Source organism: Ammodytes marinus (assembly GCF_949987685.1).
Source record: "Ammodytes marinus genome assembly, chromosome: 11".
Lineage (NCBI taxonomy): Eukaryota > Metazoa > Chordata > Actinopteri > Uranoscopiformes > Ammodytidae > Ammodytes > Ammodytes marinus.
Genome location: NC_137215.1, coordinates 17,587,222 through 17,599,270, shown reverse-complemented (window position 1 = coordinate 17,599,270; position 12,049 = coordinate 17,587,222). Strand labels below are relative to the sequence as shown.

General features: G+C 39.2%; 1 protein-coding gene across 1 annotated transcript in view; it reads left to right on the top strand.

Annotated features, from left to right (window-relative positions):
- eys (eyes shut homolog) overlaps positions 1 to 12,049 on the top strand; it is a gene marked incomplete at its 5' end in the record, with an annotated part of 143,662 nt that overhangs the window by 33,038 nt on the left and 98,575 nt on the right. The window contains 6 exons of the mRNA XM_080036510.1: positions 228 to 350; positions 460 to 573; positions 3,408 to 3,521; positions 3,755 to 3,868; positions 7,347 to 7,544; positions 10,024 to 10,145. Of these exons, the coding sequence (XP_079892636.1) occupies positions 228 to 350; positions 460 to 573; positions 3,408 to 3,521; positions 3,755 to 3,868; positions 7,347 to 7,544; positions 10,024 to 10,145 (785 nt within the window). The remainder of the gene's footprint in view (positions 1 to 227; positions 351 to 459; positions 574 to 3,407; positions 3,522 to 3,754; positions 3,869 to 7,346; positions 7,545 to 10,023; positions 10,146 to 12,049) is intronic.

Genomic DNA, 12,049 nt, shown 5'->3' with positions numbered 1-12,049 from the left:
CAATAGAAGGAAATGAAAGACGAGAAGAAAATCATCTAATGTTGCCCTTCTTTCTTTATAATTATTTATGTAATAATAATTATAAATGACTAACCTAACCATATGATAGTGTGATTAATAGGGATCTATGCTACGTTAAGTAATAAAAAACCCTACACGCATCACTTTAAAGGATTGTCCCCTGAAACGATGGAATACTACATAACATCTTCTCCCCTTTTCTGCAGGCTCAACAGGCCAGTTCTGCGAGATAAACATTGATGATTGTGAAGAAAAGCCGTGTGGAGTTCTGAGTATTTGTAAAGACTCTCTCGATGGATACAATTGCTTCTGTGCTCCTGGCTTTATCGGTAGGTCAACGCTATATTCATGAGTTATTCCTTTGCGAGTTAAGGTGGCATTTTAAATTCACCCAAGCAATGTGTCAACATGTTGTGCACCCTTTTCATACTTTTTTAGGAAATAGCTGCGAGATCGAAGTGAATGAATGCCTCAGCCAGCCTTGTCGAAATGGAGGCTCCTGCATGGATGAGCTCAACTCATTCAGCTGCCAGTGTCCTCTCGGAATTACAGGTATTGTATACACTTCTTACAACAAATGTTTTCTTCTGAAGCTTTTATTTGACGAATCCTGAGTGGTAGAGGCACTTAGAGTTTGTCTGTTCATACCAGTGTGCCTATACTGTATGCGTGGGCATGGTCTCGGTCACTCCGCATACAAATAATGTCAAGGAAATACTGAGATGAAATCGAATCTAAATTTAGAGAGAATGTACTGTTGGTTTAATTGATCACATATTTTGATGTACTGTGGTCTCATTTTAATCTGACTTTAAGAAAGCAAACTTTGTATTCAGCTAAATTACACATTTCGCTATACACTTGTGTGTGTCTTAACCCTCATTAGCATGGATCTAAAGGCCAACAGGGGTCCAATCATTCTCTCCCAGAACGCGAGTGAGTGAAGCTTGAATTAAATAAAAGAAAATGTTTATTTTACAACCTTATTAAATGAACTTCAAATATATCATATTAATCCAATAGTTTTTTCATCCAGAAATGAAACATTTGGTTTTCATAACGAGTGGTAATTATAATTAAAATGGAATATGTCCATGTGTCATGTCATTTGGTGCACTCTTAAGTATTTTTTAAAATTCTGTTCATGTTAACTTGAGTGATAACTTGGTAGGATGGCCTAGAGGAAAGGTGGCCGACCAGTAACAATGAGGTCGCTGGTTCGATCCCAGCGACCTCATTGAGGGTGTTAGTTGTAAAACTAGCAGAGGCTGGTATTACGTCTACGGTGCCCACCATCTCTACCATTGTGTCTTTGAGCAAGACACTTAACCCCAAAACTGCTCCAGGGGCGCTATACTGCGGCTGACCCTGCGCTCTGCCTCTGACCCCCTCCGAAGTGTGGTAACTTGAGAGGGGATATGCGAAAAGACATATTTCAATGTAACCATTGACTAATAAAGTAACTTAACCTAACTTAATTTAGGCTGAGGGTCTACTGCGGGAAAATAAGCCAAGCGACATTCAAACACGTACTGGCTCATTATGCATCTTTTACAGTCAGCTTGATAAAGTGTGGATCACTGTTCTTTCATGTCCATCAAATGCTCCACACTAAGAATGGTATAAAGTCACATACTGTGACAAACAAGAACATCTTGCTATTGCTGCAGCTGCATAAACATTATTGCTGAATGTGACATTGAGCTTTAAACTTCAATCCCCATGTATTAACGAGACACATTTGCAATGAATGTACTCGTATTCATTAATTTAAAGAGTATGATCGATTTGATTCGGACTACTGTTGGCCCTGGATCAGCTTTCAGGAAAAATCAATGGGTCAAGAGTTCTGCCCACAGCTGAACTAGGGTAATTATATGAAAAAATGTAGACAATGTTTTCATGCTCTGGGCCAGATCCAAGGAGTTTTGCCCGCTTTAACGTAATGTGTTTATAGTCCCACTTCTTAAACTATAGGCGGTAACACTGCCTGTCAATCTTCACCTTTTTTGAGGATTTGCGGCAACAAGCACTTTTTGATTAAATTCTATTCAACCTTGGTGCCTTGCAATAATTGAAACCTTTTTATTGAAGTATGGTTACAGAGGAGTCACAGAAATCCCATCAGGGCAATATATTTTTTTTATGTGAAGAGTCTCTGCTCCAAGTGTGTGTGGCAGGTGATGTGCTTAATCCCGCAGGCATTTTAGATTAAACCCACATTTTGAGCATGTGCAGTATTTCAAACCATACTTAAATGGATGATACACTTAAGGAAATAAAATGTCAAACATACACTAATACTATAACAACATTTATAATTTATGATTTATAAATTTTGAAGGAATTTGATCACTTTCTGTATTTATACTGCATACATTATACTATGATAAACTGTGAACCTTTTTAAGTGTCAGCTGTTAAGAACAGACAGTTTTTTTTTTCTACATAAAGTGTGTAAGGGAGGGAACCTGCTGTAATAGGTTGGCTGAAACTGCACTTCTGTTAGCATTAAGTGGATTCATCAAAAGCTTTGGATGTCCCCAGTGTCATTCAGAGAAATCGAAATGTTTTTTGGCGACGCGCAGCATCAGTATTGGCAACTTCTCTTAAGAGAACCTCAGTGTGTCAACACTCAAGTAGTGATAACCTTGAGGCCACATCGAGGCCACAGCGTAATTAGGTTATAAAACTGGCTCTTTCCTTTATAATGGTACAAGAGCAGCACAAACAGTACACTATAAATGTATGCAATGCTGCTGTAATTCAAACACCTCTTGCTTCTTTGGCATTTCACTCTAACAGCCAAAAGCTTGAATTAAGTAGACAGGGAATGTGTAAAGTGAAGCAAATAAATAGTTTTTTTGTAGCTTATCTACTTTGTGTTTTCAGATAAAATGTTTCATATTTAATATAGAACCAAGTATAAATCAGCCTCATAGAATATTTTCTGTATGTCTGCATCTTTTGTAATAACTGTCTCTTAATAGTGTTTTCTTTAGTAGTTTCTTTAGCTGTTAAAATGTTGATATCTACATTTAAAGGCCCTATTTCAAAGCTAGATATCAGTGTCAAATCAATTTTCTAGCATAAGAGTCAAAATGTGTTCCTTTTTGGGTGTTGCAAAATGCGCCTGTGAAACAGCTGCCTGACTTAATTTGTGTGACAACTGTCTTAAAATACTGCAACCAAAGGGATTCAAGTCAGAAGTCATCAAACTTATACAACAACATTCTACAGCGAGAGGTTTTAAGTCACTTGAAATATCTTTTACTTAAGCTGAGTAAAAGTGGAAAACTGAGCATGTGTCATAAAACGTTACAGTAAAAGTTGCAGTGTGTGTGTGTGTGACCACTGATTCTTTTTAAATGACATTGTCTTAACAGGGGAATACTGTGAAGTCAACTTGGATGGGTGCATATCCTCACCCTGCCTCCACAATGCCACGTGTGTCGACCTCGTTCTAGGCTATGGTTGTGTATGTGGGCCTGGCTTCGCAGGTTAGTGAATCTACTTTATTTGATTTGGATGAGGAGTACATGTTGTGTTTTTTCTGAATCCATGTAAACAAGCCTTTGGTATGTAGTATAGACAGCAGTACAACCTGCCTTCTCTTCTGATTTAGCTTACAGCACCTAAAAATGATTTGTTTCAAACATTGACTGCCAAACCGTACGTCAGCAACCCTTCGATAGAACACATTTATCAATCTGCATTCTTCTCTGTCTCAAAGGTACAAATTGTGAACTTGACATCGACGAGTGTGTTTCATCTCCCTGCAAGAATGGAGCAACTTGCATTGACCAGCCTGGTAATTACTTCTGCCAATGTGTGGCTCCATTTAAAGGTAATGAGCACCGAGGGAATGGGGACAAAAAACGCAAAGTTAATTAACTTCACGTACTGTTATTTTCACCTGTCTGACCTTACTTCACATGTCTGACTCAAAACTAGTACATCTTCATTTGCTACCCGTGGTTAAATAAAGAAATCCTGGGAAAGAAAGTGAGATGTAAGTTTTTGGCTGTTGCTTCTGCTTCACACGTGACAACTTCGACAGCATTTAATGAACGACTCACTGCTTGTTTCCAAAACATGGTTCTAGTTTTCAAAATTTCATTTTTATAAGGGCAGCAGCTCGTTAAAAGTAGGAAGAAAAAAAGTTCTTTGTCTTAACACAAATGTGGGCATTTCATTTACTATGTTCGACCACAATTATAGATATGTTAAATGTATTAAATCATCTGTAGATTATATTCTACTGTACACCATTTCTATACTTACATATTTGAAAAATAAATTGTCATGTTTGATTGGCAATACTTAATAAGATGGGAAATGGGTTTTTTGATAGACATTTTTAAAAAAGGGGCATGAATCAGTTGTTATCTTTCCACTACTGTCATGCGGCGGGTACCTGCGTTAACAAATAATCAAACAAAAAACATCTTAAAACAGCAGTTTGTTTTGATGATGTTGTTTTGTTGCCACATCTTGTTTATGCCCCATATACTGTAGGTAATGACTGCAATTTTCGAACATGATTTCCAAAAAAAGGCACAAGTAGAGACTCTATAGTGAGGTCTAAGGAACAGTCAGATACAATCCCAGTATTGAGGGATTACTCTGAAAGGCTCAGGAAAGGCTCCATCATTAATAAATGTGAAAAACAACGTCATCTTCCTTGACACACTCATCCTTACAATCCGAGCAAACCGTAAAGAAGGACCTTGGTTAAAACCCAAGGACCACTCTGACAGATCTAATGAGCTCGTTGGCTTTGAGATCATCCTGGAAGGACAGCAGTCATGGCAGCACATCACAAATCTAGGCTTTACAGCAGATTGGCTCTTGGATGGAAAAAAAAAGGCCCATAGAATGTTCAGAAATGCACTTCAAAGACACACCGACATCGTTAAGAAACAGATTCAGAGCTCTGATGGAAATGGAAAAATCTTTAGTCGTAATTTAAAGGATGATAGGTAGGGTGTCACAGTTGATTACCCATGGAACACCATTTCCCACAATAAGGCTTGGCAGTGGCCGCATCATGGCGCGGTCGCTTCTCTTAGGCAAAAGAAAGAAAAAGAAAAGATAATAACCATGTGTATATAAATAGTAAATTAAATAAAAATCACCTCAAAATAATAACTCTGTGGATCCTGCACAAATCCCATTGACGCTGACGATTTTCACTGCTGTGTGATAAGCAGCTGCTTTGCTTTGAATCAGATTGTTGTTAGACTCTGTCAGTGAACCATTCATCTTCCTGGTTAAAGATCACAAACCTGCGATGCTGAGAAGGACTTCTAACGCAAATCGAAATGCTTTGCTATTTATTTGATTCAATACTCGAGCCTGCCTCCACTACTATATGGAAATTGCATACGCATATGTCTGTTCTGTAGAATGGGTTGTTGATTCTCAATGAGACTGGCCGGTGACCTCTTCACACACTGCAGAGAGTCATTTGATTCAATATTGCTTCATTGAGCTCTAACAGCGCTCCCTTCCTGCATGACAACCAGTTAAATAGGCATTTTAAAAGCATGCTGTGTTTTATAATAAAATGTCTGCCACTTCTTTCATGGACAGCAGCTCTTGCGTGGTTATGCAGAAGTTCTATGAAACTATTAATAAAATACTGGACTGTCATTTACTGCATACTTTACTGTATCTCCGGCAAGCTGGCAAACAGACATATGCACAATATTAAAGTGTCAAATTTCAGTTTTCACACAAAGATTTCAGTCTAATTAGCTGGCATAGATGTGAACTTTCTGAACTTGTCAGGTTCTTAAATTACCTCTGATGCTATCAGATGTGGCTACTAAACCTGCTGGCTCAGCCTAAATCAATGTTATGCCTAGTACATAAGCAACTGATTTCACTAGGATCATGTTTTACTGACAATTGTTTCATCAATTTATTTAGGGCTGTCCTAATCGTTTTTCAAAATGTTTAACTCTTTTACAGAAATGATCAGAGGTAGGACACATATCCATTGTGTTGTGGCTGGTTGTGTTTGCATGTTCTGCTACAACCAACATTTTGCAGTTACTCATTGAACTGGCATGACTGATGGTGTGTGTGTGTGTGTGTGTGTGTGTGTGTGTGTGTGTGTGTGTGTGTGTGTGTGTGTGTGTGTGTGTGTGTGCATACGTGTGTGCATGTATACATTACCACTGAAAAGTTTGGAATCATCTGTAATATCCATGTTTCTTTTCAATAATGGCTATTTTACAATTTTATCATGGTGCAAAAAAAACAGAATGCTAAATACTTCCATTTAGTCAATGTCCCCACAGTGTTGCAAGAGGCGAATAGTGTTGTAATGAGAATTTCCCCTAAATAGCCTTTTTTTATTTTGAATTTGTTTTACTGCCCAGAGAAGCATACGTGACCCTCATCATTAAACCACAATGATGCAATTGGGCTCTAATGATTTTGGGAACCATTTGTCTTTAGGCCCAGGGTCTACTCAGCGGTTGGATTGAATAGGTTATAACTGTGATTTGTTAGTATGTTTATGTTATTTTGATAGTGTGTTCAGATTATATTCAGTTATATATATTTAACTGTTGCTCAGAGCTATCTGTGTCTTTCTGCGTTTACTATTGTCAGTCATGTTGAACCAGTTTATATTGTTTTGTTCTGCAACACATTACTTTTTTGCAAACCCTTCCTACACAGTTACATTTATTCAAAAATAGGACTCAACAACATAAAAGCCTGTAAGACCATTCAAAAATATAGTCCTCACAGCCAACTGACTGCACAGATCAAGCTTCTGTGGCAAGCTATTCCAGACTATTGAACGGCAGTGTGCTTGTGTGTGTGCATGTTACGCACACACAGACACGCACACACACACACACACACACACACACACACACACACACACACACACACACACACACACACACACACAAACAAACATTAATCCTCTTTCTCCAACAGCTGTTTGCTTTATGCATGAACTGAATATAATGATTTCTGACTCTTTCCTTGTACACTTCCAGCAGTTTCAAAGTGACAGAAAAATATTAATCGTGCAAAACGGTATGTTCAGTTAGCACATCAGTAATTAAATTGAGTGCTGCATAGCCACAGGTGTGCTTTTAACAGTTGTTGTGAAATCAGCATGACGACCAATCGGAACTGAGGCTGCTTCATTCGTTTGATTGTTTTGCCGCAAGCGCAAACTTATTATTTATTTTTTAAATGTTGAGTTACTGTCATAACAACACCAGCCATTTAATCTCAAATGTTTGGCCACTGAAATGGATGGCCCCTCTGACGTGTGCTTCTTTTCCTCGCTGCAGGATATAATTGTGAGTTCTTACCCTGTGAGGCCAGTAATCCGTGCGAGAACGGTGCAGTGTGTGTGGAGGAATTGGATCAGGACCATTTCCCTTTGGGTTTCCGCTGTCACTGTCGCCGGGGCTTCACTGGCCCCCGCTGTGAAATCAATGTGGATGAGTGCAGCTCCAGCCCCTGTTTTCACGGCTTCTGCTATGATGGTAAGAAACAGCCTATCTTGGCAACATGCTTAATAACAGGCAATTTAAAGCTCCCATATTATACACTTTTCGGTTCTATTATACACCATATTATATGGTCTTAGTGGTCCCTAATACGTTTTTCTTTAATTGTTTGCTGAAAAAAACTTTCAGATAATTTATTGTACTATGCTGATGTTCAGCTAATCTCACAATGGCCTATTTTTTAAAAAAGAGTTGCAGGTCTCCTCGTAAATATACAATCTTTGAGCTCCCCCCGCCCCCTGTCCGGAAGCGAAGCCAGATACGCCTCGCCCTCTGTCTGTCAGGGCTGTGGACCAATAAGAAATAGGGGTGTGGGCTGCACAGTGGAAGCTTCTGGCTTTACGGTTTGTGAGGTCAGAAAAGGGGATAATTCTGACTGGAGTGTTTTTAGGGGGAGGGGTGGGGGTTTCAGAAAAGGGGAGAGTGAGAAAAGGAGAGATCGTTATTTTTTTTGATATTTTGGCAGTCTCTAGGCACACCGTGGACGCATGGATATGTTGGAACACATTTAAAAAGTGCATTTAGCATAATATGGGACCTTTAAGAACCTCCATACATTACACACACACACACACACACACACACACACACACACACAAGGGCAGTTGCTATGTCAAATATCGTTTTGCTCACTTATACTTATTACAGTCTGATAGGCAGTTTTCAATTGGGTCACCGCTGCAGCTAATAAGTGTGTTATGAGAGTGGAGTGATTCCATCTGATGTGAGGATCAAGGACATTACCTGCTGGAGTAGGCTTGATTATTCCCTTAACATGGTGGTAAAAGGAAATCAATTAAGCATCCGTGATGTTTTGTCATTTGAATAATGGATGACAAATGACTAAATGAATACAATCAAAGCTCAAGGCAGAACACAATCTTTCTTCTCAAAATAATAGCCTAAAAGTTTAGGATTATTTCTCACCAGTTGGTTGATGATTGCAATGTATTTTGGTTTGTGAAGAGAATAAAGAAAACAAACTGCAAACATCTATGTGAAATATGTTGTTTTAAAATACCTTCAATTACTGTGCAGCGGCTGTGAATCTCTTTCTTACAAAATATTTGTGCCCTCGTATTATTACCTTCCAATCTTAAAGGGGGAGTCATTGATACTGGAGAACGCATGTTGTCGAAACCAGTGAATCTCATCCCGATCCGATACCTGTCCGTGCTGTGGGTGCGCTGAAGAAAAATACGGTGGGCTCTGTAAATGGGTATGCAAACAAAGGTAAACAAAGGGGGACCACCCGCTAGCAACATACCCGTTTACAGAGCCTAGGCTGTGTATTAACACCAGCTTTTTTACACACACATTATGGAAAGGTGGCAGATCGTGAGGAGATATTCCCTGATTTTGAAAAAAAAATTAGACTTTGACAACAAGCATTCTACAGTATCACTGACTCCACCTGTTTTGGCATCTCAATGAATTCCAAATGATGATGCTTCAACTGCCTCCGGAACAAAAAGACAATGGCGGTGGTGGATCACTCCCTACAAGTATGCCATCCTTCACCCAGCCCTTGTAGACCTCGGCCTGCTGTCTTTGACTGAGCGCAGACGGTTCACATTAGGTTAGTGAGGCAGGCCTCCAGCACCTATTGGCCGGGCACACAGCAGCCAGCCAGCCAGTCACTAGGGAGAGCACTGCAGAGCCACAGTGGAGGAGATGAGTAATGCTGCTGCCACCCAGGACCTAAAGCATTTAATGAGAGTAATAGCAGCTACACGCACCAAGACAGAGTGACAGCATAGATTACGTGGTAAATCTTTGGGATAATGAAGAATCCTGGGACCCTGACTGGGGAAGTAATAAATTCACTCCTGTAAGAACCGCAATTACCTCTGTCACTGGCTGCCTTGTACACCAGTGTTGTGTTGGTGGAACAGAATGATGCGTCTCGCTTAGTTTGGAATCATTAATAATCAAAGAGAGGAAGCAATGGATTACTAGACGCAGGATTATTATACCCCCCTCCCCCCCACGGAAAACCACCCCTTCTTCCCATTCAATGTGTTGCAAGTGTGACGAGAAGAGTGTAAAAAAGAAATTAACCAGCTTTCAGACTTCCATTGAGAAAGAGAGGGATGAGTTCAGGTGTGTGTGTGTGTGGGGGGGAGGGGGCAGTAGTAGTAGTAGTAGTAGTAGGAGGAAAAATGGGCTGAAGGGCCATGGCAGACAGGTTCATCTAAGTAGTGTCAAACTCTGTTGCGCTGATGCAGAGGGAGGTAACCTGTCGCAAACATTTAGCAACAGCAGTTTTGGTGCGATACAGCACAAGGCGTTTTATTTTAATATCCATTAAAGCCATGAAATCACAGTGAGGGGATATGCTTTGTGCTCGCAATCAGCACTTACCTTTGTAGATATGTCGGACCTGCTGAGAGTAGAGTAAATGAATTTATGATGCAAGGCGTGGTAACTGTCTGTCCTACTGGTTCTGTTTCAGTTGTCGACGGCTTTTACTGCCTTTGCAATCCGGGTTACGCAGGGCCCAAATGTGAGCACGCCATCGACGACTGTGTGAACAATCTGTGCAGCCCCAACTCAATATGTAGGGACCTCCATCTGGTAAGTAAACATTCATTTTGTGTGGCAGTATAATAGGCTGGTACAATGGCCTTGTAAAAGGCCTTTTAAAATGGCCTAGTGTCCTGTAAATCACTACAGTTGGTAACTTATTGAAAAACACTACAGTTAATCACAAAATATTGACAAACCTGAATCACAGAAGGTACTGCCTGTTGCCATTGATGACTAATCCTGCACTTAATCAAACAACTGGGCAGTAACATGAATAGTGGTGTGGTATTAACAAGAATAGAAAAAGCAGAAGACTACATGTTCTACTACAGGTGTAAAATGATCAAGTGTGTGTATATATTGTAGGCAAACAATGCCTTAATGGGAAGTGTGTTCATCACAAGAGGACGCAAGTGTGCCTCAAGTTTAATGTGTGTTATAATGGTACTCAATAAACCCATTACGCTACTCAATATTGCACTTCCTAATAGACAAATCATGTCATTTTGTTGCTATTTGGGCTTTGTCAGCAAAATGACCAGAATGTGGTCAAAGTTTACATCGTAAAAATGGACAATATTAATTATGAAATTATGAAAACTTGTACAAAAACTCAAATTAAAACGTATTACATTTGTATATCTTATCAGAACCATAATTCGCAATCAGATGTCTGAAACAATGTAAGCTATTTCCTTTTGGGTCAGTTATTGAGTGACGTGAATCTTCAGGATCAACACATATCTCATGAATTTTATATTGTTTTAATCTTATCATTCAGGGACTTTACATTCAGTAAGCCCCTCTACAATATTACAGTATTCTCCTTTGCTGGTTGCGGGCTTTAAAAGTATTCTCGTAGAGAACTACAGTGAAAAGATGTTTTTTAAATTTTCAACAAAGGCCTGGTATGTCTGGTAGCTGCATGGCTCAGTTGATTTGATTGTACATGCCCGTTGAAATGATAAATGAAAACTGTGTTTGTTCAAATTTAGGCTGTGAAATGTACATCAAATATTGAGTGATTTCTTCTTGTCAGTATATTGTTTTCCAAGTGTGTCGGTCATTCTGCTCTGGTACACGTTTCTATAGATGCACACACTTTGCTCTTTAAAGGGAGATTTTCTTGTTCTACTTCTGTGGTTGTTCAAGTTCTTTAAGCCAATAACATTGATCTGTTGCAGCTGCTAGAATGCGTTGGGAGCTGGATGCTGCTTACAAACTGTGCAATGAGTACCAGAGGCCTTTTTCAAACAGCTGCTTATTTGCTAACAGATTGCAGCAGTGAAACAGATGTGTCATAGATAAAGTCTTTGGCTATGGTTCTCTTCTTTTATCTGTTTTTCTTCATTTGACAAAGACAGATAGCTTCTAGTGTACAGTCCTCAGCTAATGTTTGGGTTAAAAATAAGTTGTGTGTTCCAAGAATTGAGTGCAAAATGTGTGTAAGAAAGATGATATCTATTTAACAAAAACAACACGTCTGGGTTGTGAACACACAGAGTCCTGGAGGAGCGAAATGCCGGGGAGAAAATGCATTTCAGAACCTTTCTCAAATATTTATAATGTGTAAACAAATGTTATTGGTCACAACCCCCCAAAAAAACTCTAAAAAGTTTTGATATCGACCTATCAAAGTTCCCCTCTTTATTAGCTCTAGCAGTCAAGTATAAAGGCCAATAACATAACTGCCAGTAACTGCAAGTAAGTGATAATTTTAGCATTTGTATTGTACTTTTAGCCGATAATGCAGTAACTTACCAATGACATAATACTATTTCTAAACCAATAACCTAATACCTTTACCCCCATAATGTACACAAGGCAAGTATGTGTGGTCAGTTCATTCAACAAGTATTTGAAACAGGTAACAGTAACTCAAAATATACTTCATAGACATTTTTTCTTTGAATACTTCAAATACAAAAGCGACGCAGCATACAAAAGGGATA